This window comes from Aspergillus piperis (genome assembly GCF_003184755.1).
Source record: "Aspergillus piperis CBS 112811 unplaced genomic scaffold BO85scaffold_3, whole genome shotgun sequence".
Lineage (NCBI taxonomy): Eukaryota > Fungi > Ascomycota > Eurotiomycetes > Eurotiales > Aspergillaceae > Aspergillus > Aspergillus piperis.
In genome coordinates, this window is record NW_020291593.1 from 829,785 (window position 1) to 853,983 (window position 24,199).

A 24,199-nucleotide genomic window follows, 5' to 3' on the forward strand; every position below is an offset into this window, starting at 1 on the left:
TTTCAATAAGAGAAACCCCGTATTCACAATTGGATTGAAGCTACAAATGCAGATAAAATGAACAGGGAAAACATTCCTTTCCCCCCACAATTACGCTAAGGCCGTAAGCGCGTCGAACGCACCTATGAAAGACAGAATATTCACTACATTGTATTTACTAAGATAAAGTAGTCTAAGCAAAGTAAAACTGCCAAAATCGTCAGCCTAAGCTAAGCGCGCCTTCCATGACGTGAATAGCCGTCGCAGCTTACATAAAGCGATCTCTCTCTCCCCGCAAATCCGAAAGTCAGCTCAAATTGAATCCTATCATCATCGTCAAGCCAACCTATTCTTAACCCAGATAATAAACTCTTTTGTTACTACTCCGATATTTGATCGCCGTCGCATTTATATCGTCTATCGTGTACAACAATAATGGCGTCGCCTACCCCGAACGACGACGGCCGTTCTCCTCCGCTAAGCAACTTCCCCCAGGATCCTTCGGAATTCGACAGCGACCCGCGCATCTCGTTCTCGAAGCTCGACAACAAGTTCATCTTGGAAACGGAGGACGGACAGGAATTTGAATATGATACGGTGCTAAAGAGATGGATTCCGACGGTGTGTGCGCGCTCTTTCTCCAGCTGGGTGGTGTGATGTTATGTAGCTGTTGAACCTGCTGCTACTTCCATTTTTTTTGTTTCTACTTTTCTTGTCCCTCCCCGTCTCGCCCCCCTCTTTGTTTCAACTGGTTATGGAACCTTCCTCTCTTGTTGCAAATAGACCGATATACACGATGTCTATTATTGCAGGGATTGTTTGATTGGTTCGTGAAACTGATTGCTTGGTTGGCGCCGCTTGCGCCCGTCCGGGGTTGCCTCCAGGTCGATGAAGACTTGCTACAACAACAGCAAGAAGCATATAAGGTCCAGGGTGTCAATGAGGAGGAACAAATTACTGCGGCGCAGTTGAGGAAGAAGCGCAAGCAACAGGCTTCTACGGAAGAGGTTAGTCCAACGGTTCTACGATGATGCTTCCTTGAGTTGGCCCCAATGGCATTAAAATGGGCCTTATACTAAAGAGGATATGTGTAATCACGTAGGGCAATGGGCAACAGAAGCCTAAGAAACAGCGCGTCAATACCGCCGTCTATGTGACTTCGATCCCTCTGGATGCTGAGTTCGACGAAATCCGTGATGTCTTCTCCAAGTGTGGTGTTATCGCCGAGGAGATCGATAGCGGCCGACCGCGCATTAAGATGTACACTGATGAGAGTGGCAAGTTCAAGGGTGAAGCTCTCGTTGTGTACTTCCGACCGGAGTCTGTCAACCTCGCGATACAGATGCTGGATGATTCGAACTTTAGGATCGGGGTACCCGGTCCGCAGGGCCCTATGCGAGTGCAGCATGCGGATTTCTCGTTCAAGAGTCAGCAAGAGGCGCCTACGAAGACTAGTATGAGGGATAAGAAGAAGATTATGCGCCGGACACAGAAGCTGAATAGGTATGGGGACAACTACAGTTTACCTGCGATGATTGGGCTCGGCTTTGCTGATACAGGTGTCTAGCAAACTTGCTGATTGGGATGATGACGATCCGTCTGCCTTGCCGGACACGACTTCCCGCTTTGATAAGATCGTGATCTTGAAACACATGTTCACGTTGAAGGAATTGGAGGTACGGAGGATACTTCCTGAGTTAATGGTGACTGTAAGAAGATACTAACGTCTGGCGTAGGAGGATCCTGCAGCTATCCTTGATATCAAGGAAGATATTCGGGAGGAGTGCTCGAAGCTGGGGGATGTGACCAACGTTGTACTCTACGATAAGGAACCCGAGGGAGTGGTGAGCGTTCGCTTTTCCGATCCCGAGGCAGCCAGGAGTTGTGTCAAGGTAAGCTTGATTACGGGATGGCGATGGTCAAATACCCTCAAGACAAGAACATGTGCTAATGATACTGTTACTTTTAGATGATGGATGGGCGGTTCTTCGCTGGCACCCGGGTCGATGCCTATATTGCAGATGGCAGTGAGAAATTTAAGAAGACCAATGAGAAGCGTGCGGCACTGGAAGATCTGGCGGAGAAAGGACTGGATGCGTCCGATGAAGAGGAGGAGCAGCGATTGGATGAGTTTGGCACGTGGTTGGAAAGCTCTCATACGGTCGAGAACACGGCCAAGTGATGGTGATGGCGGTGATGCTTTCTCGGATGTAATCATTATCAGGGGGATCTGGAACTGGATGGGATGGGCGTAAACGCTTTTCAGGCTGGCTGGTCACTTTAGACGACCTGCGGGATTGTAGACTTGTATGTACTTATAATAGCGTTCGGTTTATTGTTATTGTCACGATGCTTTCCATTTGTTTACACGAAAAGGACCATGAATCCATGGTAAGGCCGGTCAGGCCATGATCAAGTCTGGTTCGCGTGTGGACAAGCCAAGTCACGGGGGTTAACTGTCACTGGCCCGCAAGGTCGTCCCGTGACGACGCCAAACCGAATTTGGGGAGAGCCCCTATTTACCTGCCCAAAAAGATCGGGTGTTTTGTTGGCGTTTTTTTGGCTTTGTTGTTGATCTTCGAATTTATTAGGCTTGGGAATTGCTTACCTACTCCGTACTGGTATTACTATTATTGCCCGCACAACGTTCCCCCTTCACCGCTCTCCTTCTACCCAACTCTCCACTAAGGCCAAACTAACTTCCCTCCCATTCCTCGTTTTCTCCTCCCTCCTCCCTCCCCCCTTCTCCTCCTTTAGTCGACTGTCTTTCCCCAGTCTCCTCCCAACAACTTCCCGTTCATCCACTTCCTCCGGCCTCGCCGTCTCTTACTCCCCTTCGACCCTTTTCAATACCTTTAACCCCTTCAATATCCCCGGCACAATGCGTGAGATCGTATGTTTTCCCTTCCCGTCCCTCTTCCGTCAGGAGACGCGTCGTTGGTTGGCATCTCTTCTGATCGGGACCCCACCGGTTCTTCAACCAACTCAATCTTGTGCTAACTGCATGTCTTCGTCGCTTCATAGGTTCACCTCCAAACCGGCCAGTGTGTAAGTGCCAATATGTTCTTCGAATGATTGCCCTCCCGGGTTCTTGATTGGTGTTCGGTGGACTAAACAACAAATGATGGTGGTTAGGGTAACCAAATTGGTGCTGCTTTCTGGTACGTATTCACTGCCACTGGATTGGGGATGGATAACATCATCTCTCAAGCTATCTCGGCTTGATTTCAGATGTTATCCATCGGGTATATAGCTATCGGGTTAAGAACACGTCTAACAACTCAACAGGCAGACCATCTCTGGCGAGCACGGCCTTGACGGCTCCGGTGTGTAAGTGCAACTTTTTCACACCTCTCAATTGGTCAACAATGTGGAAAGAATTGGGTTTCCTGACACGCAGGATAGTTACAATGGCACCTCCGACCTCCAGCTGGAGCGCATGAACGTCTACTTCAACGAGGTTAGATCACACCGTCCCTGAGTTTTTTTACGACAATATCATCAATGTCCTGACCACTTCAGCAGGCTAGCGGTAACAAGTATGTCCCCCGTGCCGTCCTCGTCGATCTCGAGCCCGGTACCATGGACGCTGTCCGTGCCGGTCCCTTCGGCCAGCTCTTCCGTCCCGACAACTTCGTCTTCGGCCAGTCCGGTGCTGGTAACAACTGGGCCAAGGGTCACTACACTGAGGGTGCCGAGTTGGTCGACCAGGTTGTCGATGTTGTCCGCCGTGAGGCCGAGGCTTGCGACTGCCTCCAGGGTTTCCAGATCACCCACTCCCTCGGTGGTGGTACCGGTGCCGGTATGGGTACCCTCCTGATCTCCAAGATCCGTGAGGAATTCCCCGACCGTATGATGGCCACCTTCTCCGTTGTCCCCTCCCCCAAGGTCTCCGACACCGTTGTTGAGCCTTACAACGCCACTCTCTCCGTCCACCAGCTCGTTGAGCACTCCGACGAGACCTTCTGTATCGACAACGAGGTACGTTTTTGTGCCTAGCACATATCGAAACAAGAGTGGTGCTCGAGAACTAACGAATTGACCAATCCAGGCTCTCTACGACATCTGCATGCGCACCCTCAAGCTCTCTAACCCCTCCTACGGTGACCTGAACCACCTGGTCTCTGCCGTCATGTCCGGTGTGACCACTTGCCTCCGTTTCCCTGGTCAGCTCAACTCCGACCTCCGCAAGCTGGCTGTCAACATGGTTCCCTTCCCTCGTCTCCACTTCTTCATGGTTGGCTTTGCTCCTCTGACCAGCCGCGGCGCCTACTCCTTCCGTGCCGTCACCGTTCCCGAGTTGACCCAGCAGATGTTCGACCCCAAGAACATGATGGCTGCCTCTGACTTCCGCAACGGCCGCTACCTCACCTGCTCCGCCATCTTGTGAGTTCTTTTACTGCATTGATTGCATTACGCCAGCTAACAAGTATCTAGCCGTGGACGTGTCTCCATGAAGGAGGTTGAGGACCAGATGCGCAACATCCAGAGCAAGAACCAGACCTACTTCGTCGAGTGGATCCCCAACAACATCCAGACCGCCCTGTGCTCCATTCCTCCCCGTGGTCTCAAGATGTCCTCTACCTTCATCGGTAACTCCACCTCCATCCAGGAGCTCTTCAAGCGTGTCGGTGATCAGTTCACTGCTATGTTCCGTCGCAAGGCTTTCTTGCACTGGTACACTGGTGAGGGTATGGACGAGATGGAGTTCACTGAGGCTGAGAGCAACATGAACGACCTGGTCTCCGAGTACCAGCAGTACCAGGACGCCTCGATCTCCGAGGGTGAGGAGGAATAGTAAGTTCACCGAAGAATATATAATGTTTATGTTTCGGTTCTAACCAATGCTACAGCGTCGAGGAGGAGCCCCTTGAGGCTGAGGAGTAAATGTCTCAAGTCGACAGTTACGCGAATTGAGATCTGCTCTGTAATACCCCGATAAGCCTACATTCTCTTCGACCAAGGCCTTCCGGGGTCTTGGTCAGTGAATTCTTCTGTTTGAGCGCTCTTAATTTCCCTTCCTGTTTTTAATTACTTAGGCTCAAAGCCTGGACTTATTAAACCCAATCGCACATAGTTTTAAAAGCAGTTTGGTACAACCTCCTAGTCTTGATGAATGTAGATGTTAGGCATTAAATAAATTAGGCCATGAATAAATACTGTACCATACCATATCGGTATGCATACTTTGTACATGATCCCTCATTCCATTCATGTGATAATGTACGCTGTCTGTCCATTGTTCATTGATAAAGAAAAGTGGTAACCCCGCATTCCTTCTTCCACTGCTGACTCTATACTTCACGCACTCTAAGATTATAATTGAAATTGAGAATGTGGTAGAACCAGTAAAGCCCTCGTTGGTTTTTATGTGCTATGGATGAGTAGTGTGTACATCAGTGGACAAAGCAAGCTGAGTGGTTCTGGGGATTTACTGTATTGTGTGGTATGTTTTTTTGTTGGTTCTATTGTGTGTGTGTGTGTGTGTCTGCAGTAACTTGGGGACGGGCAACCGTAAACGAAGAATCGCGCCGAGAGGGATAAGGGGGAGGTAAGTGGCAAATTAGGATTAATATATTATGCTAGTACTAGTAGTATTGCGATGTCTTTGCTCTTTCGAAGGTCATCATTGTACATTGTAGGTAAGAAAGTATATGATGAATTTTGGGTTATATGTGAGAAAAGTATGTTGATAGAAAGGACGGAAGGACAAATGAAAGGTGAATAATATGTACATCTGAAGGGTATTTCAAAGAATGACATAATGACCAGAAACGAAATAGGTATCAAGGGTAAAAAAATTAAATCCAAATAAAAGTGTAGAAGTTATTGTGTTCGTTCATGACTCGAAGTTAGGAGGGATTGAAGATGTATAACTCCTAATGTACTTCAGGCCTTGGTCTCCACAGTCTCCTCGTTGCCGTTGGGAGGAGTCATGGTGCGTTTGGAAGACACGTCGCCGTTCTCGGGGCTGGTGCCGCCAATGACATCGCGGGTGATTTCGACGTAGTCGTACTAAAGCTATTGTTAAAATAGGAGGTCGATTGTTTCCATGCAATGGAGAAGCACTTACGGCAAATTCACCAATCTCGGCATCGTCCACACCAAGGATTTCTTCCTCTTCAGGGATGCGCAGGTGCAGACCGGGGATCAGGTTGATGATGAAGAGGATGATGCAGCTTCCGAAGAACGAGTAGGCCATACCGGAGATGGAGTCCGCCAATTGGTAGCCGAGCTGGATGTAGTTGTGGTTGATCCAGCCTCCGTCAATGACCGTGGAACCATCGAGGTGGGCGATGTAGTCACTATTACCCGAGGGCAAGCGTTAGTTGAGTGCTCAACGGTATAAGATTGCTTGTTAAGAATCAGAGGGCCTTACGCAGCAAATAGACCGGTCAAGAGGTTGCCAACGAGACCTCCAATGGCGTGCACAGCAAAGATATCCAGCGCATCATCCACACGAAGCACGTACTTGAGCTTGGTGGCGTAGTTGCAAGCGGCAGCACCGACAACGCCAAAGATAAAGGCAGCCCAAGGTGTCACGAAGCCAGAGCCCGGGGTAATGGCCACGAGACCTGCAATGACACCGGAGCAGAAACCGACAGTGGACCACTTCCTCTCCAGTCTGTAGTCCATGATGCACCAGGTGACACCACCCACGGAGGCAGCCAAGTTCGTGACCACGGCTGCCATAACAGCACGCAAGTTGGCGCTCAAGGCAGAGCCGGCGTTGAATCCGAACCAACCAACCCAGAGGAAGACAGTACCAATGACGACGTGCGTGACGTTGTGGGGACGGTAGTTGAGCTCGTGGGTGCCATGTCCGCGGCGCTTGCCGAGCATCAGGGAGTATGCCAGTGCAGCCGTGCCGGAAGCAATGTGGACGGGGGTACCACCTGCGAAGTCAAGTCCTCCCAGTTTGTATACCCAGCCGGACGAGTTCCATGTCCAACAGGCGATCGGATCGTAGATAATGGTGGACCAAACGAAGCTAAAGACCATGCAAGGCAGCATGCGACCACGTTCCGCGACTGCACCAACAGCAAGGGCAACCCTATCTCCGTTATCAGCCATCAGTCTTGGGAAGTTGCTTCCGTTGTTTGGGGACACTCACGTAATAGCAGCGAACATGCCCTGGAAGACAGCGAAGAGAAGATCCGGAACCTTGGTACTACCAACTGAAGGAGCTGCCAAAACACCCTTCATTCCAAAATTGTTCAGGTCACCAATGTACTTTCCAGCGGTGTGAGAAAAGGCCAATGAGTATCCCCAGAAGAACCATTGGAATGATACCACCCCGACAGACATTATTGAAAGCCATATTAGCGACAATGCTGATTTGCGTCGGGCGAGACCTGAGTAGAAAAAGCTGTTGTCGTCAGTTGGAGGGAGCCCAATGGCTAGATGAACAGGTGGTAATCATACCCAACACCAGGAATCATCAACAACACCAAAGCCGTAGAGGTGATAACCCAAGCAATATCTCCAGACTAGAGTCAGTTAGCGGGGGTGAGCCCAATCATAGCCTCCATCACATATCTAAGAAAGACATACGCTGTAGTAGATGTTAAGATCTTCTGTCAGGGAGTTACCACCGGTTCCATTGTCCGTGCCATTGTAGGCGACAGGGTATTCCGACATAGTGAATTACACAGGGGCTTTCTGATAAAGAAAGGCCCAAAACTGTGTATGAAAGTGTCTATGTGACTCCTAAGCCTTGAACACTAAGACCAGGAGCCCTGTAGAATATGCAGAGGGCGCGAGATGGGGTCGACGTGTAGACCCAAAGGCCTTTAATGGGTTAAGGCAGCGAGAGATGGGCAAACAAGTCGGGGAGGAGTCGGGGGGGCTCTAGACACTAGCGATCGAGAGGGGAAAAAAGGAATTATGGGAGGAAGGGAAATAGAAGACGACGGAGGAGTCTAATTCAAAAAGCAAAATCAAGCCACTGCAGGGGGAAGGAGAGGGGATGCAGGAGTGATAAATAGTACTGGAAATAGTCGGAGCAGGGCGATGATACCAGTCAGAATGAAACGCCATGGTCTCACTTGCATTGATTCATGGCCGGATCCACCCATTCGGGCACTAGGCGCAACCCTAAGCCATGGTTAGTCGCAATCAATACGACCGATAGATAGATATCAGCAAGCAGCAAGAAGAAAGCCATGGCGGCGGATAAGAGCGTGGAGACTCCGGAGGGAGGATGAATGGATGGGATGGGCGGGCCAATGCGCGGCTTCCCGTTGGGATATTCCACTTGACCTGCAGCGGGATCCAGCCATCATCCTGTAATAATGTCTGCTAGCTGGGAGGAAATCAGACGAGAACGTGGACGGAAAAGCCAAGTAAGGTGTGCGTGTGTGTGGGTGACACTGGCTGGGTGCATAGCAGCCTAACCGCGCCATGCTGCATTGGTGACAGGCAAGAAGCTGAGAAATTCCCTCCATGTCATACCCTACTAACTACTACTACTACTACTTACTATGGATAGGGGTTGAAGATGGTAATGTGACCGACTTACTAACCTAGTATACCTACTGTAGTAGTACTACTACTACTGCTACTGCTACTAGTTTCTACTATGCAACTATCGATAGAGACCCTGAGATGGAAGATTTCAATGACAGATGGGGGCAAATAATGGATAGTAACAGCGTCATTGGACTCGATGCAAGGCGGATAAGACTCAAAAAGGAACAGGAAACTTCCGAAGGACTCTTTAGTTTTCGTTAATTTCTCGGACAGCTTCTCGCGACTGGTGGGAGATAGCATTCAATCGGCCAATCAGAAACAATGGCATTACCTGAGCTTACTACTCCGGACTCGCAGCTGAAATGGTTATCTATCAATTCACTACTTACTAACTTACTCCCCTATCTATCAGAGACAAGGCTGCGGATTGAGTTCGTGGCTTCACCCATCGTTCTCAAACTTCCATGGTTTGAGGAGTCAACCCCAGTTGACAAGGACCACGAGGTAGTCAGTGACTCCCCTTAGTTACTAGTTCGTATGAATCAATCCATGGTAAATTCATGGTCGCGTCGTGAATTCCTTCAGCCCAGCCGGTCTCGCTGTGCTTATCTTCAGACTTCGGCCGTCCAATCAGCAGTCGGCCGGGATGGCTTATCAGCCCTCCTGATTTCACTCTTCAAAACAAACCCCGTGGGTTCCTGTTACTCCTGGCCATTACTGTCGGTTGCCATATTGATATCCCATGAGTAGAGCTTTGATGAAGCCAAGACCTCCGTCTCATCATCCTTGTCGGACGGTGTCTGCGTTGTTCCTTCATAGCAGGAAGGTTACTCCGTACTCCCTGGAGATACCTACTATGTTACCAGCTGACTTCTGAGTAACTTCCTACGGCAATACTTGTAAGATGGACGGTTGACAGAAATCTGAATATCTCCTCAATAATTCACAATATATCTCGGAATGAATGTGAAAGAATAAAACTTGTATGGGATGGCCAAGTCCAGATCAAGCGATCGTGTTTCCAGCACGGATCATAGGGCTGCTTGACTGGGATGAACCAACAACTCCACGGAGCCACATCAGCAATCGATATCCCTGGATCAACGGTAGCACCAAGTAACACTACAATAGTTAGTTAGTAGCCCGCTATATCTGTCAGCAGCTTGGAGCTATTTCCTCTGTACCTCTTCATGGAAGTTTACGATATTGACCAAAAACCACTCAGTCCTTCCAGCTGCGTCTCCCGTAGGTAGAGATAAGCTCACCAGTCCCCATTGGCTAGGGCAATTCGGCATCCCGACTGGCTCGGACTAGCGGTCTTGGCACCTTTTGGGGGTTTCTTTCAGTCTTCATCAATCATCAATGCGAGATCATCTGAGGATTTGATCAACATGAATTTGATAATCATATCGTTCAATCTATCTCCGCTGTTCTTGTCGAATTCAGAACAGAATGTCGAACAAGCACAAAATAGTAGATAACAGGTACTATGTGTGATCAATCTCTATCCCACTAGAATACCCCAGTAGTATTATCTTGTGGAAAACTGATACAACTCATCGCCATATAGAATATAGTACCTCTCAAGGAGTTGGACCACAACACCACATCCTGACCTGGATATTTCCATACTGCTAGCATGATGTCATAATCAAAGTAACATTCTACTAGGCGGTCAGATCAACTGTTCCCATAGTTTACTGTCCACCAGTACCTGCTTAAGCTTCCCCGGAATTTCCAAAATGGATCTCCAAGAGACCCGCAGCCCCAATTCAGGACAATGGGTTCCACTGATCAACCATCAGACGCATGCCACTATTCACGCCTCAGGGCGATCTTCAAGATGCCAATTGTGATCGTCGTCCAACTTTTTATCCAAGAAACCAAGCGGGAGTTTCGAGAAGATGCATGAGGTCGCACTGAGCGGACATTTACAGACGCCCAAAAAGGAGAACGCATACTAACCCGACAAGTCTCCGTCTAAACTATAAGAAGTAGAGTTTCAGATCACCTTCTGCGATTTCCCGACTTGGTCAATTTAAGAGGCATGCCGATGGTTGCATTTTGCTTCTTTTATGTCGCTTTTTGAGGGTTATATCATTTGGAGCGCTGAACGCGGCCTACAGCTTTACGAATACTCCTAGGCAACCACCCACTAACACATTTGGTAGTTCAGGAAACTCTTGACAGTTCATACTTAGAGAGGGAGATTGAGAGACGAGTAGGATGGTAACAATCAAGGCCGTAAAATTACTTCTTTTTGAACTTTGATAGGCGTGTATATGCCTCAGTCCTCTCAAATGCCTCTTCAAGCACCAGCCGTGTGATCTGTCATTTTCTTTCGCCTATGAGTACTTGTGAGAAGCAAGGGGCCAGTCGCCACAGTAGAAACCAATTCAGGGCTACCATATCCCGTTAACAAAAGCCGGTATGAGAATGTCCACATGATTCATGATATCTGGAACACTGTCTGGTACTTTGTAGAAAAGCATGTGCCTTCCGCCTGAGGCACCGTTCATCTCGTGATTGTGGCATAATGGGCCCTACCGCCTCCCGATGCGGTATAGGTGTGGCAGGAATAATCCACCTCCGGCTGAAGCTCCGCCCTGTCAATCTGGAGCATACCACTCGGATTTCAACCTCAGATGCTTGCGGTTTGCACTTTTGAATGGCAGAGGAGTCATCTCGCTTGTAATATCTTTTCATTATATTTATCTTCGCACTTCAAAGTCCTTGAATGCAACTGGTACGCCTGCGCGATATCAGCCCCGGTCCGGAACCGATAAGTAGCACAGACGTGCACCGCCACACCCCCCTATCTATCCGCTTGAGGCTTCCCTTCCAACCCGCTTCCTAAACGTCGGACATGCAACATGGAGTCTCAGCAGGACCGCGGGTTTCCGATCATGGAGCATCCTGATTTGAATAACCATGATTCGGATGGCTCCGGGTCCTCCGATGAGCTTCTGCAGCAGCCATATGCTGTAAGAACCAGCTCCAGTTTCCCGGAGAATTTCGACAGCCAGGTCCAAACCCCGGCGACGACTATTTCCTCGTCCCCTCCGCCATCCATTCCATCTGCCCTGCCATCATGGGCGACTGGCACGCCCACACGCCCGCGCGGGGCCAGTATAGGTGCTTCTGCTGCTCTCGAGAAAGCCCCGCCTATGGATGGTCATCCGGTGACCGATCGTGAATTACGGCCGCAACGTCCGTCCGGCCCCGCTCGAACGCCCTCCAATACCTACGCGCCCCAACGACGCCCGCCTCAGTATATCAGCTTCCAGAATGACCGCCAACGGAGTTCCTCAACGAAACGAACTTCTAGACGCGACCCCAATGCACAGTATCGAGCTCAGGAGAAGGCGTACGTCCAGCGCATTCGCGCCGATCCTCAGGCCTGGTACAGCCATTTCGATGAGGCTCAAAACATGAGCATGACGGTGGGGGACTCCGATCTCGAAGAACCCTCACCATCCTCCGAGGTGCCTTTCGAAGACGATGCCTACGATCCGGACATTCAGCTCTTCCTGACCGACGACAATCAGCCAACGATCGAGGAACTCAAGAATCCACGGAACCAAGAGAGGCTGGAATGGCATTCTATGCTTTCATCGGTGTTAAAGGGAGACGTGGTGAAGCAAGAGAAGCAGCGGTTGCTCGGGTCTACGGAATCGAAACGATCGTCGGCTCAGAACAACGCAATATGGTTGGGTGTCAGAGCCAGGACCTGTGGGAGGAGTGTTGCATTGCAGAGGAAGCTCATTGAAGAAGCGAGGGCTGGCCTTGGCCCCGTCATCGAAGAAATCATCAAGTTCGAGATCAAAGGTGAAACAGAGATCGGAAAGTCACCCATCAAGCAGGTTGAGGATATTGTCGCACAAATAGAACGATGCGAAAGCCTTTACTCTACTCACAAGGAGTTGGAAACTGCCCACCCTAGAGTGGCTTCGGAGGAGTTTCACTCCAGTCGCGACGCTGTTTTAGCGTGGCACAACACGACTATCCTGATCAACACCGAGCTGGCTATCCTGCAGAAATGGGTTGGAAACGATGAGTTGGATTTCAACAAATCGAGAACGAAATCAATCAATAGCGACCTTTCCGACGAAACATCCTTCCTTGATCGCATCATGAAGGAGGATGGCCTCAAAACCCTCCAAGGGAAACATAACATGCTCCACGGCATCGGAGAAGTCATCCAAAAAGCAAAGAATACATTGATTGAGAATGCGGGTTCCTTCGCTAAACGCCACTTACCTCCCTATATCGAAGAACTCCTCACTTTGATCAATTTCCCCTCTCGTCTCATACAGGAGATTATCCGGGTTCGACTATCTTACGCTAAGAATATGAAAGACCCAGCTTCGCAGTCTGCCATCTTAGTCGATCAAATGATATCGCAGTTCCAGATTCTGATGAAGGTGGCGGTTGATATCAAACGGCATTATCTGGATATCGCCAGACCCGAGCCTGGCTGGGACCTGCCTCCTTGCATTGATGAAGGTTTTGACGCAGTCGTCTTGGATGCGATGAAGTATTACTTCCGGCTTCTGAACTGGAAGCTGACTGCAAATAAGAACACGTTTAAAGAAGCGGAAATTCTAGAGCAGGATTGGGAGTTTTCCAACGAGGTCGGCCGACAACTTGAGGGTGGAGATATCGAGGTCGCGGAGCAGTTCAGGTACGAACATTTTCCAAACTATATAGTAAATGAGTATGGCTAACCCGAGCTAGTGCACTGACTGCCAAGTCAATCCAACGCTTAATGCACCACTTTGAGCGGGAGTTGCAGCCTCGCCATGACGAGGATCCGGCCGACATGGACAAGCGTTATAAAAGCGTTTTGGACTCAACCCGGATCCGGCAACGGAAGCTTTACAGATTTTCCCGATTCTTGCGCCAGCTGTTCGAAAATGCAACCGAATACAATTTGCCGGCTGACATTGCGTACGACTTTTTGGAGTCGCTGCTTGTGTCGGATCATTTCATGATCAAATCAAACGTCTCTGTGGGTCAAAAAGGTGTCTATCTCTTTGCGCACCCCGCATTGTGGGATCGCCCTGCAGATATCCAAGCTATCCTAGGCACGTCGTTTCGTGAGGATGACACCAGCAAGGATACACCGCATGCACCGTATATCCTCGTGGTTCGTCCGGAAAAACCTCTTGCTTGGGCTGGCAAGGAAATGCAGCTGGGCATCATGGAACAGCCCACGGACTTGCGATTGGGCAAATTGCGACTTGTGGTCGAAGGGACCCAGCAGCGACTGTCTAATGCCAGACATGAGCTGACACATCTCACTGGTATTCAGCTCGATATGGCCATCGAGCAGCGTGCTAATCTTGGTCGGGTCAATGTGGAGCTTAACAAGATCAAGAAGATCTCATTTAAGCTGTCAATGACCATCATGGATAGTGTTGCCCGTATACGGGAGCAACTAAAGGAGAAAGACGTGGAAAATCACGATCTAGTCCAAGCATGCTATGCGTTTGCTACCGAGTTCGGCAAGCGTTCTTCGAACGTTGATCCCAATAGACGCGCAATGAACAGCAATAGACTCGTCGAGTTGTCCCTCGATTGGGTTTCGTTCATCTGTGATGATTGCGATGCTGCTGACAGAAAGACCTTCAAGTGGGCCGTCGCTGCTTTGGAATTCGCAATGGCTATTACCTCCAGCAGACACCTCCTGTCTATGGATGACGCTCAGTATAGTCGTCTGAGGCAGAAGGTTGCCGGATGCATGTCCCTTCTTATATCTCACTTTGATATTATGGGTGCTCGATCGTCTCGTGCAGCTCAGGCAGAGAAGCAACGCTTGGAAGAGCGCGGCGGTTCGAGACGAATGGGCGCAGGGCGGGTCCTTACAGATGAAGAGGCAGCCAAGCTTGTTCGGGAGCAGCGCGTGGCTCATCTTACCGAAATCGAGGAAAGACGCGTTGACGAAGATGCTAAACGCCAAGCACTGGGAAGGGTTCTAGAGGGCTCAAACGAAGCAGACAGGTCTCTTACGGTGCTTTCATCCTCGGCTACAAACGTTACTTTGCGATGGCAACAGGGCCAATTCATTGGTGGAGGAACATTTGGGTCCGTCTACGCTGGAATTAACCTTGACAGTAACTACCTCATGGCTGTCAAGGAGATTCGTTTGCAAGACCCCCAACTTATCCCTAAAATCGCCCAGCAAATCCGCGATGAGATGGGTGTATTGGAAGTCTTGGATCATCCTAACATCGTCTCCTACCACGGTATCGAAGTCCACCGCGATAAGGTCTACATCTTCATGGAATACTGTTCTGGTGGGTCCCTTGCCAGCTTGCTTGAGCACGGACGTGTCGAGGACGAAACCGTCATTATGGTCTATGCTCTTCAGTTGCTGGAGGGATTGGCGTACCTGCACCAGGCTGGCATTATCCATCGCGATATCAAGCCTGAAAATATCCTGCTTGACCATAATGGTATCATCAAATACGTTGATTTCGGTGCTGCGAAGATCATCGCTCGTCAGGGCAGAACCGTTGTCCCTATGGATGCCTTCGCTGGCGCCGGTCACAAGGACGCTATAGTGCCCAAGGACGCCCAGCTGGCCCACAACAATTGGGGCAAGAACCAGAAAACGATGACCGGCACTCCGATGTACATGTCGCCCGAGGTAATCCGCGGCGATACCACTAAGCTTATCCACCGCCAAGGAGCCGTCGACATCTGGTCATTAGGATGTGTGATCTTGGAAATGGCCACGGGTCGTCGCCCTTGGTCCACTCTGGATAACGAATGGGCCATCATGTACAACATTGCCCAGGGCAACCAGCCGCAATTGCCATCCCGAGACCAGCTCAGCGACCTAGGTATCGACTTCCTCCGACGGTGCTTCGAATGTGACCCCAATAAACGGTCCACTGCAGCGGAACTCCTCCAGCACGAATGGATCGTCTCCATCCGTCAGCAAGTCGTCCTCGAGCCAGCCACGCCTGGCAGCGACAACAGCGGTGGTAGTTCGCACTCTGGCAGTCGCCAGAACTCGGCGTATCTGTGATCAATTTGATCTCCCTTCCAACGTATTGATCTACTTGATCTATATCTACGTCCTTCGTCTAGCCTTTCAAACAACCAACCAACCAACCCAACACGATGTCCCCATATTGTCTTCTCATCCCACCTGTTCTCACCAAACCTTCAAATCTTTGTTCGCAATTCATCTATCTCAGCCCTGTTACATTCATACACGCATAAAAATTTGCATTTGATACCCCGCCGCCAAACTTTACATTCATTCATTCATTCCATCCACCGTCATCATGTCATGTCATAACTATTGTTTTGTCATGTTTAAAATTTCTTTATTTCTGTTCCGCTTTTGTACTCCCTCTACCTTGGGAGGTTTCCATCAATATAGCCATGTGTTATACGATACGTGCTGTGTGCTGCTGCTGTGTTTTCGGGATGGGCTTAGTTTTTACATTTTTCAGTTACCAATTATGATAGTAGTTAGTGCTCGGGAAAACGAAAGAGTATTTATTTTATCTAGTATTTATGAGGTGGTAGTTAGTTTATAACCTATCCAGTGCTTTTAGTTATGAACATTGTCCATGTTACATGGAAAGAAGTTCTTCTCGTGGATACAGAGTATCATGTTGACACACTATTTTTATTTCGATTTTCTACTAAGTACCTACTGGTTGAACCTCTTCTACTACGTAGCCATATTTAAACAGCATGGTGTTTGTGCTCGGTACTGCTCGTGATACCTAGAACTAACTGCAAACACAGGCGTAGTGGCCAAGGACTTAGCGCGATCTTGGAACGTAGTGGTGAAGTAGTAAATCATTGAATAGATGGATAGATAGTAATATATATTCCTCACTCAGACAGGCAAGAAAAGAGAAAAGTTGTCCCTTGGACAAATAAGGAGACCAACGCTACCCTATCAGATATAAAGAAGAACCGGTCATAATTGAGAAGAAGAAGCAACAACTGATTCACAAGGGAACAAAAAGCAGACATCAAGGAGTGAAGTAGTCCCGATACCGCTGCCTAGTTTATCAACTAGTAGTCTTCCCTGTCCAGGGAGAAGACGTTACATTGTGTTGTGTGCTGCGCTGCGTCATATTGAAAGAGATGAAGAAGTGCGAGGATATAATTGGCCAATAGTGTTCCGTTCCATACCATATCGTATCAACCAAGCCTGCGCCGATAGAAGAGAGAAGAAGACAAGTCGGAAGAAAATTCGTCAAGAGACATCAGTCAAAACAGAGCGGGGTAATAGTAACTCCGACAGTATAACCGTAACAGATCAGCCATCGCGGCTGGGAGGCTCAGAAGTGAACGTAACCTTGTAATAGCCATTAATTGTAGAAGCATGCGAAACCGTAGGAGGTGATGATAAGTGAATTTCTTTTGCAGTGGTCGAACCGACCACTGGACAAGCCCGCAAGAAGATCAACGGAACTCCATGGCTGGCGCACAACCATAGTCTTTGACATGTCTGAGCTCAAGTTGTTGATACCTAGCAGTAACAGTCAGTCTTGTTTGCCACAAATACCACTTGGATGAGACAGAACATACTTTTCGCTCTTGGCGTGAAAGTAAATCCCAGCAACCGTTCCCTCCACCTGATTAAAGCAGATGTAATAGAAGCCTTCGAAGCTAGCTCCGGAGATCGACCTCACGCGATGATCGGGAACGAGGAAGTACTCCTTCCAACGCATGAAAAGGTGCTCACGCTGGGCAAAATTTCGAAATGTGAAATCCGGTTTCTTCGCCTGTTTCGCCTGCGATCGCCAAGCGGGAAACCTTCCCCAATGTTGCATGTCAGTCTTTTCGGTCGCGCCCCATGCTTCATTTCTAGTTTTGAATGTGTGCTTGGTTCCAATGATCTCGCCTTCAAAGAACGTTGTTAAAGTAGGGTGATCCTCGGTGAGACCTGATGCCAAAAAAGGTTAGGATTGGATACGGTGGGCTGGTGTAAGCGCTCACGGACCTTGTATGCGGAGGTATCCACAAAGATAAGATTCAAGCATATCAACGTGCTTAATCTCTACATCAACGCTGTAGACATGGCTGTCTGACTGCTGTGTACCAGTAAATCTACTTCCCGGTCGCAGAAAAGACGACGAATAATTGGGTAAAAGCTGTTACAGTCAGCAAGGGAGACCTAGAGAACGAAGGGATAAAGTAGGCCATCATACGCGGATGTTAGAAAATTCATAGCTTAGCAGAGAAGTAGCTGATGAAGGGGTGACTGGAGATACCGGGCCGGAGGAGCAGGATGACTCCGCAGCAGGGCTCAGTCTCCCCGCAGCAGGTTCGTCTTCCGATCTCCCCACGCCCTTCGTGGGCGCTCTGGCTACTGGCTCGCCCGTTACGGGGTCCGCATCGGTAGAAGTAAAGGGAGCTCCATCTGATGGTGTTAAGGCAGTATGGTTTGATGGACCGGTTGGCGAGAAGGTGTTGTCGGGAGCATCATCGCTGGTGTTTCTCCTCTCCCACGCCGACACCCAGGGGTACGGCCCTTCTTCTCTTGTATGTAGACTCTCTCTATCAACCTCCGGCGGACAGGTAGAGCGAGCGGAGATTTCTTCTGCGATTGAAGCATTCAAGGGCGGGGTGTTATCACTCGGAGTCGGCATTGGAGGCTAATTAAGGAAGGAATGACATCGGAATCGATAAGATTGCAAATTCCCACCGATAGGGCGAGAAGTGAGACAAGATCAGGCGGGAACAGAACAAGCCTGATACAAGCACAATAAGGGCAGCTCAAGGATTAGGGGTGATTTATTGGACCGGAGGGGAAGGGGGGTGGGCGAACTAAGATGGGAACGGGAGAGGACGACAGCGGGATCGGGGTGGCAAATAGAGAGTTAGGGCGCAGACAGCGGAAAGAAGCAAAGGTTAGGGAGAGAAGTAAGGAAAGCAGAGGAGAAAGAGGAGAAGTCGGGGATGAAGGAGCAGGCAAAGGAAAGAATAGAGAGGATGGACGAAGAGAGGATCGATTAGTTTGGTGGTCAGTCTGGGGCGAGGCACTGCCCAAAGAGGAATCGACCGACTGATCATGCGAGCGCGGGGGAGGCAAATGGGGCAAACGGCGCCTCGGGCGGTTATTCGAGCATTTCTGGCATTTTGCAGCCTTTGCACGTCTGGCACGGCCTCCCTTGCAGCTTTTTCTTTTCTGACGCTCGTCCCGACGGACGTGGCCCGCTACAATAATATTCCCCATTATGCAATGGCTCTCTGCCTCGCTGTTTTGATTTCCGTTTTCGGCGCTTTTCTTACACATCAAACACTTCACACACACATACACTCATCCACATCCTCATCCACATCCACACACGTCGTTGGGTATTCCAATTCTTCCGCTACGTTGGCCTCAGTGGCAAGCTCCCATTGCGTCATCGCCTTCGGTGAGTCGCTTTGCCATCGGGCCTCATTGCAAGCAACCCAAAACTGCCAGACAAATTTTTGGGGAAATATGGAAAAGGAAAGGTAAAATGAAGAAAAAGTAGCACTAGTAGTATACCCGCCACGGCTGCAATCAAATAGAAAACGCCTATTATTCATCCCAGAAAGTGAACCATTTCATTTCATGTTCCCACAACCATCATATTTAGATAGGTTTGATCTATTAACCAAATTAGACTCAATACTCTCAAAGGAAATAGAAACAGCGGAAGCCGTATTTACCTTGAAATGGAGCGAAATAAGCGAGAAGATGAGGGCCTTCAGGTCCTGGACGAGATAGTAGAACACTCGCAGGCCTTCCGGGTCCGCAGATTCAGTCACATCCACCAATGAGCCGATTTTCGCAGTCTACATCAGATGTCAGGTTTCCATCTGTTATCAGCTATGTCAATAACGCATTAGACATACCTCAAAGGAGATATGCTCATTCCCAAGCCGAATCTCAAGTTCCTGACGTCCATCCTTGTTCTTCTGGGGCCATTTGGAGTCATCCTCCCTGCGTCGCATCAGCATCTTTGTACCCCTCCAGTCGCCATTGAACTCCACTGCTTGACTCACTTCATGATCTCACTTTCCTTGATAATGCGCTTCACCTCCTGAATCATCGACGCGCTCACGCACACTGTAGTGATCGCGCATTAGCGACCGATGTAGAACCGGACGGTCTCTTTCCTAGCACTCACTTTCTTTCCGAATCAGAGAATCATTGCGGTAGTTGGAGTTGTTCGCATATCGCACGGCAGCACTGCGGCCATCGCCAAGGGTACGGAAGTCGAACTCTTTAGGGGCTGTTAATATGGAAGCTCGAAATGTAGACCATCGCGGGGAACCTACCTAGAAACTCATGTCCGAACCGCCCAGAGTGACCTGAGCTGCGGGACTGTCAGCAGCTGAGGAAACCTGGGCCACACACAGATCATCCTTACTAGTAACGGAGGTAGAATGGTTCGTTTTGGGTTGACATCTTTCGTAAACCTCAACCGACAACGTCTGGGATTTGACACGACAAAGGGAAGCTGGATATGAACGCTTCGTAGCGCGTGCCTGGATGGAATTGCCTGGTTTGCAGGGTTGGTCCAGGCGGGGCTTAGTCATCCACACACTCCGGACAGCTTGCTCCGCCGCGCAAATGGCCAGGTTGATACTCAATGTCCCCGGATTGTCAACATTCGCTCTGATGAATGCTAGGCAGGTGAGGGGAGACAAATTTACATTAAACTAATTTCCTCTACCATTATCGAATTTCTTTGGGGAGAGTTGTTCCAGTCCGTCTTCCCATCCTTCCCCCCTGACCGGCCAAAACAACCACCTGTACTGATGACCGCTTCCAGCTCTCCTCCCTCCTGAACCCTTCCCTGTACCGGCCATTCGTTCGCACCGCTCGATCACCATGGCGTCCTTCCTCGAAAATGCATACAGCTTGGTCCACCTGGACAACACTGCTGATCAGCCCTCTCTGCAGGAGCTGAAGCTGCAGTTGGAGAAGGGTACCGATGAGACCAAGATGGAGACAATGAGGCGGATCATCACAATCATGCTCAATGGCGACCCTATGCCCCAACTGCTCATGCACATCATTCGCTTTGTCATGCCGTCTAAAAGCAAGCCCCTCAAGAAACTCCTATACTTCTACTATGAGATCTGTCCGAAACTCGACGCGAATGGCAAGCTGAAGCAAGAGATGATCCTGGTCTGGTAAGGCACCTGGCGCATCCCGACACTGTAGGCCATGGCTTGCTAACAAACGATCTTTTTGCGCAGTAACGGTATCCGTAATGATCTTCAGCACCCCAACGAATACGTCCGAGGAAACACCCTGCGATTCTTGTGCAAGCTCCGAGAACCGGAACTCATTGAACCCCTCCTCTCGTCCGCACGCTCCTGCTTGGATCACCGCCACGCCTATGTCCGCAAGAACGCCGTGTGGGCTGTCGCTTCTATCTTCCAGCACTCGGAGTCGCTGATCCCAGATGCTCCGGAACTTATCCAGGCATTCCTCGATACGGAGACCGACGGCACCTGCAAGCGCAATGCATTCGCAGCCCTCATGTCCATCAGCCACCAAAAGGCCCTGGAGTACCTGGCCTCTACCTTCGACAGCATCCCGAACACGGACGAATTACTCCAATTGGCTGAGCTTGAGTTCATCAGAAAGGATGCTGTGCAAAACACTCAGAACAAGGTGGGCTTCCGGAGATCAACTCCGTTGCAGTCGGTTGCTAATCACCAGTAGGCACGGTATCTGCGGCTGATTTTCGACCTTCTCGATGCGTCAACGAGCACTGTCATCTACGAAGCTGCCACTTCTCTTACAGCACTCACCAGCAACCCCGTCGCCGTGAAGGCCGCAGCAAGCAAGTTGATCGAACTTTGCATCAAAGAAGCTGACAACAATGTCAAGCTTATCGTTCTTGACCGAGTCGACCAGCTACGCATCCGCAACGAGGGTGTTCTTGATGACCTTACTATGGAGATTCTCCGCGTCCTCTCTTCCCCGGATATCGATGTTCGTCGGAAAGCCCTCAGCATTGCCTTGGAGATGGTTTCGAGCAAGAATGTCGAAGAGATCGTCATGCTGCTCAAGAAGGAACTTGCCAAGACTGTTGATGAACAATATGAAAAGGTAGGCTCGCACGGTCAGCTCGTGATATACAGAAATGCTAACAACCTTGTAGAACAGCGAATACCGTCAATTGCTGATCCAGTCGATACATAACTGCGCCATCAAGTTCTCGGAGATCGCGGCTAGCGTTGTCGATCTTCTGATGGACTTCATCGCCGATTTCAACAACAACTCCGCCGTTGATGTGATCTCGTTTGTCAAGGAGGTCGTGGAGAAGTTCCCTGCGCTCAGAACTTCTATTGTTGATCGCCTGGTCTCTACATTGAGTGAAGTCCGTGCCGGCAAAGTCTACCGGGGTGTCCTGTGGGTTGTCGGAGAATACTCTCTGGAGGAGAGAGATATCCGCGAGGCCTGGAAGCGGATCAGGGCCAGTCTCGGCGAAATCCCCATCCTTGCCTCGGAACAGCGACTTCTTGATGAAGTACCTGAGGATGCGGCGCTCAAGGAGCAGGTCAACGGCCACTCCAAGCCGTCCGCCCCGACCGGATCACGGAAGGTGCTGGCCGATGGCACCTATGCCACCGAGAGTGCTCTGACCAGCCAGTCTGCTGCGGCTGCTCGGCTTGAGGCTGTCAAGGCCGCTCAGAAGCCCCCTCTTCGTCAACTGATCTTGGATGGCGACTACTACCTTGCTACTGTGCTTTCGTCCACCCTTACTAAGTTGGTGATGCGCCATTCGGAGGTCTCCGAAGATGTTGCTCGGACCAACGCCCTGCGTGCAGAGGCTATGCTCATCATGATCTCCATCATCCGTGTTGGCCAGTCGCACTTCGTCAAGGCGCCCATTGATGAAGACTCCGTGGATCGCGTCATGTGCTGTGTGCGCTCGCTTGCAGAATTCTCTCAGAAGAAGGAATTGGAGACTACCTTCCTGGAAGACACCCGGAAAGCCTTCCGCGCCATGGTTCAGGTCGAAGACAAGAAGAGGGCCGCTAAGGAGGCCGTTGAGAAGGCTAAGACTGCCGTCCAGGTCGACGATGCCATCCCCATCCGGCAATTCACCAAGAAGGCAGCTCTTGAAGGTGCTGAGGAGATTGAGCTGGATCTGGCCAAGGCCACTGGCGGGGACTCAACTGTGGAGACGGTGTCCTCGAAGCTGAGCCGCGTTGTGCAACTTACTGGTTTCTCAGACCCCGTATACGCCGAGGCTTATGTCACGGTTCACCAGTTCGATATTGTTCTGGATGTGCTTCTGGTCAACCAGACCCTTGAGACCCTGCAGAACCTGAGCGTTGAGTTTGCGACTCTCGGGGACCTCAAGGTGGTGGAGCGGCCCACGACACACAACCTCGGACCTCGCGATTTCTTGAATGTGCAGGCTACAGTCAAGGTGTCGTCGACGGACACGGGTGTGATTTTCGGTAACATTGTGTACGACGGGGCGAGCTCGACGGAGTCGCATGTTGTTATCCTGAGTGACATCCATGCCGACATCATGGACTACATCCAGCCGGCACACTGCACTGAGACGCAGTTCCGGACGATGTGGACCGAGTTTGAGTGGGAGAACAAGGTTAACATCAACTCCAAGGCGAAGAACCTCCGCGAGTTCCTCAAGCAGCTGATGGAGAGCACCAACATGGCATGCTTGACACCTGAGGCATCTCTCAAGGGCGACTGTCGGTTCCTGAGTGCCAATCTATATGCCCGGAGCGTATTTGGTAAGTACTAGATCTATATGCTGCGACTTTCAGCCCACCTCCGTCTTTTGGATAGCTGCTAACTTGATTCTTCACAGGTGAGGATGCCCTTGCGAACTTGAGCATCGAGAAGGAAGGAGAGGACGGGCCGATTACCGGCTTTGTTCGGATAAGAAGCCGTTCTCAGGGTCTGGCCTTGAGCCTGGGGTCTTTGAAGGGCCTTAAGGCGTCTACAGCATGAATAGAGAAACCCCCTTTGAGCCGTATTTGAATAGCCACTACCCTTGTTACCTACTACATGACTCTACTGTTCGATTTTCGACTGCGTTTTTTTTTTTTTTTTTCTTTTATTTTAACTCTTCTGTGTTCTTCTTAATGGACGAATTTGTTGACTATATGCACCTTTTACTCTGTTTATTCTGGATGAGAAAAGACTTTTTTTATCTCTCAATGGAAAGCCCCATTTGAATGACTCTATTTTGAATATTTTTATTGTATGTATGTGTGTATGTATGTACCACCATGGCCAGCTATGTTTACAGTAGGAGGAAGGATGTTTCTTGGAAGCCGTCATAGACTTGCCCAAGCTCACCTGTACCACGTTGATTAATTAAGCACGATGCATCCCATCCCCACACACCCCGCAGGTGATGCCTCGGAACTGTTGCTGCAATTGTCCGACTCCGGATGTCACGGAGGCCATTATTCCGAGCAAGATCGGCTTTATCTGGACGAATGTATAAGAGTGGCAAGAGTCCTTCGAGGATCAAATCAGACCCCAAAATAATGTGAATATGGGTGCGGAAGGGACTGGGCGCGTGCCTTAGATAAGGATGGATGCTTGCGGCGATCTCCGCAAGGCATACAGTGGCAGGTTCTCTAAGAATGACCGGAAACCCACCAGATCCAGGCATGCATCATGTATGGGTTGGACTCAAAAAGAAAGGTGTTCCTGTCATGGCATGATGAGGTGCAAGTCATTGTCCGGAGAGCCTATCAGTTTTACAGGGCAGACAAGTGGAGCGGA

The 24,199-nt window shown here is 49.9% G+C and overlaps 8 protein-coding genes across 8 annotated transcripts; 5 read left to right on the forward strand and 3 right to left on the reverse strand.

Moving 5' to 3' along the window:
- The first annotated feature begins 236 nt into the window (after positions 1-236).
- Positions 237-2,531, forward strand: BO85DRAFT_446196 (U2 snRNP complex subunit CUS2). Its single transcript, XM_025659453.1, has 6 exons — positions 237-600; positions 864-986; positions 1,082-1,482; positions 1,547-1,655; positions 1,716-1,871; positions 1,949-2,531. The coding sequence occupies exons 1-6, from the start codon at positions 415-417 to the stop codon at positions 2,159-2,161; spliced, it is 1,188 nt and encodes a 395-aa protein (XP_025518960.1). The 5' UTR covers positions 237-414; the 3' UTR covers positions 2,162-2,531.
- BO85DRAFT_390724 (tubulin beta chain) lies at positions 2,520-5,065 on the forward strand. Its single transcript, XM_025656781.1, has 9 exons — positions 2,520-2,872; positions 3,004-3,027; positions 3,115-3,140; positions 3,268-3,309; positions 3,385-3,440; positions 3,503-3,960; positions 4,031-4,365; positions 4,417-4,776; positions 4,833-5,065. The coding sequence occupies exons 1-9, from the start codon at positions 2,861-2,863 to the stop codon at positions 4,864-4,866; spliced, it is 1,347 nt and encodes a 448-aa protein (XP_025518961.1). The 5' UTR covers positions 2,520-2,860; the 3' UTR covers positions 4,867-5,065.
- Positions 5,066-5,615: 550 nt separating this feature from the next.
- Positions 5,616-7,821, reverse strand: BO85DRAFT_185634 (ammonium permease MEP2). Its single transcript, XM_025654381.1, has 6 exons — positions 7,534-7,821; positions 7,405-7,469; positions 7,094-7,348; positions 6,359-7,033; positions 6,053-6,284; positions 5,616-5,994 (listed from the first exon to the last, which is right to left on the reverse strand). Exons 1-6 carry the CDS (start codon positions 7,618-7,620, stop codon positions 5,869-5,871), a joined length of 1,440 nt encoding a protein of 479 aa, XP_025518962.1. The 5' UTR covers positions 7,621-7,821; the 3' UTR covers positions 5,616-5,868.
- A 3,401-nt stretch (positions 7,822-11,222) lies between these two features.
- Positions 11,223-15,618, forward strand: sskB (putative MAP kinase kinase kinase SskB). Its single transcript, XM_025654384.1, has 2 exons — positions 11,223-13,135; positions 13,189-15,618. The coding sequence occupies exons 1-2, from the start codon at positions 11,325-11,327 to the stop codon at positions 15,485-15,487; spliced, it is 4,110 nt and encodes a 1,369-aa protein (XP_025518963.1). The 5' UTR covers positions 11,223-11,324; the 3' UTR covers positions 15,488-15,618.
- An 830-nt stretch (positions 15,619-16,448) lies between these two features.
- Positions 16,449-18,184, reverse strand: BO85DRAFT_185675 (GID4/VID24 family protein). Its single transcript, XM_025654383.1, has 4 exons — positions 17,640-18,184; positions 17,432-17,582; positions 17,017-17,374; positions 16,449-16,957 (listed from the first exon to the last, which is right to left on the reverse strand). The coding sequence occupies exons 1-4, from the start codon at positions 18,078-18,080 to the stop codon at positions 16,891-16,893; spliced, it is 1,017 nt and encodes a 338-aa protein (XP_025518964.1). The 5' UTR covers positions 18,081-18,184; the 3' UTR covers positions 16,449-16,890.
- Positions 18,172-18,548, forward strand: BO85DRAFT_185664 (uncharacterized protein). The gene has a single exon (XM_025654382.1). It carries the CDS (start codon positions 18,264-18,266, stop codon positions 18,498-18,500), a length of 237 nt encoding a protein of 78 aa, XP_025518965.1. The 5' UTR covers positions 18,172-18,263; the 3' UTR covers positions 18,501-18,548.
- Positions 18,549-18,655: 107 nt separating this feature from the next.
- On the reverse strand, positions 18,656-19,942 carry BO85DRAFT_446200 (mago nashi family protein). Its single transcript, XM_025659454.1, has 7 exons — positions 19,836-19,942; positions 19,744-19,781; positions 19,593-19,688; positions 19,468-19,531; positions 19,318-19,405; positions 19,132-19,257; positions 18,656-19,069 (listed from the first exon to the last, which is right to left on the reverse strand). The coding sequence occupies exons 1-7, from the start codon at positions 19,871-19,873 to the stop codon at positions 19,055-19,057; spliced, it is 465 nt and encodes a 154-aa protein (XP_025518966.1). The 5' UTR covers positions 19,874-19,942; the 3' UTR covers positions 18,656-19,054.
- Positions 19,943-20,072: 130 nt separating this feature from the next.
- On the forward strand, positions 20,073-23,909 carry BO85DRAFT_390738 (coatomer subunit beta). The gene is made up of 6 exons (XM_025656782.1): positions 20,073-20,174; positions 20,241-20,604; positions 20,671-21,091; positions 21,143-21,532; positions 21,585-23,193; positions 23,271-23,909. The coding sequence occupies exons 2-6, from the start codon at positions 20,300-20,302 to the stop codon at positions 23,411-23,413; spliced, it is 2,868 nt and encodes a 955-aa protein (XP_025518967.1). The 5' UTR covers positions 20,073-20,174; positions 20,241-20,299; the 3' UTR covers positions 23,414-23,909.
- The last annotated feature ends 290 nt before the right edge of the window (positions 23,910-24,199 follow it).

Excerpts from the sequence above, each read along its gene's own strand:
- BO85DRAFT_185675 (XM_025654383.1), bottom strand. The coding sequence starts at position 18,080 with ATGCCGACTCCGAGTGATAACACCCCGCCCTTGAATGCTTCAATCGCA. Across the intron at positions 17,583-17,639 it reads ATGAATTTTCTAACATCCGC|CTTTTACCCAATTATTCGTC; the intron begins GTATGATGGCCT and ends TGACTGTAACAG. Across the intron at positions 17,375-17,431 it reads TGGATACCTCCGCATACAAG|GTCTCACCGAGGATCACCCT; the intron begins GTCCGTGAGCGC and ends TTTTGGCATCAG.
- BO85DRAFT_390738 (XM_025656782.1), top strand. The coding sequence starts at position 20,300 with ATGGCGTCCTTCCTCGAAAATGCATACAGCTTGGTCCACCTGGACAAC. Across the intron at positions 20,605-20,670 it reads CAAGAGATGATCCTGGTCTG|TAACGGTATCCGTAATGATC; the intron begins GTAAGGCACCTG and ends CTTTTTGCGCAG. Across the intron at positions 21,092-21,142 it reads TGCAAAACACTCAGAACAAG|GCACGGTATCTGCGGCTGAT; the intron begins GTGGGCTTCCGG and ends AATCACCAGTAG.
- BO85DRAFT_185664 (XM_025654382.1), top strand. The coding sequence starts at position 18,264 with ATGGGAACGGGAGAGGACGACAGCGGGATCGGGGTGGCAAATAGAGAG.
- sskB (XM_025654384.1), top strand. The coding sequence starts at position 11,325 with ATGGAGTCTCAGCAGGACCGCGGGTTTCCGATCATGGAGCATCCTGAT. Across the intron at positions 13,136-13,188 it reads GAGGTCGCGGAGCAGTTCAG|TGCACTGACTGCCAAGTCAA; the intron begins GTACGAACATTT and ends AACCCGAGCTAG.
- BO85DRAFT_446196 (XM_025659453.1), top strand. The coding sequence starts at position 415 with ATGGCGTCGCCTACCCCGAACGACGACGGCCGTTCTCCTCCGCTAAGC. Across the intron at positions 987-1,081 it reads AACAGGCTTCTACGGAAGAG|GGCAATGGGCAACAGAAGCC; the intron begins GTTAGTCCAACG and ends GTAATCACGTAG. Across the intron at positions 1,656-1,715 it reads TCACGTTGAAGGAATTGGAG|GAGGATCCTGCAGCTATCCT; the intron begins GTACGGAGGATA and ends CGTCTGGCGTAG.
- BO85DRAFT_446200 (XM_025659454.1), bottom strand. The coding sequence starts at position 19,873 with ATGTCAACCCAAAACGAACCATTCTACCTCCGTTACTA. Across the intron at positions 19,782-19,835 it reads CCATTCTACCTCCGTTACTA|CTCAGGTCACTCTGGGCGGT; the intron begins GTAAGGATGATC and ends ACAGTCCCGCAG. Across the intron at positions 19,532-19,592 it reads TTCTCTGATTCGGAAAGAAA|TGTGCGTGAGCGCGTCGATG; the intron begins GTGAGTGCTAGG and ends CGATCACTACAG.
- BO85DRAFT_185634 (XM_025654381.1), bottom strand. The coding sequence starts at position 7,620 with ATGTCGGAATACCCTGTCGCCTACAATGGCACGGACAATGGAACCGGT. Across the intron at positions 6,285-6,358 it reads TTGACCGGTCTATTTGCTGC|TGACTACATCGCCCACCTCG; the intron begins GTAAGGCCCTCT and ends CTCGGGTAATAG. Across the intron at positions 5,995-6,052 it reads CCGAGATTGGTGAATTTGCC|TACGACTACGTCGAAATCAC; the intron begins GTAAGTGCTTCT and ends CAATAGCTTTAG.
- BO85DRAFT_390724 (XM_025656781.1), top strand. Across the intron at positions 3,141-3,267 it reads CAAATTGGTGCTGCTTTCTG|GCAGACCATCTCTGGCGAGC; the intron begins GTACGTATTCAC and ends ACAACTCAACAG. Across the intron at positions 3,441-3,502 it reads GAACGTCTACTTCAACGAGG|AGGCTAGCGGTAACAAGTAT; the intron begins TTAGATCACACC and ends GACCACTTCAGC.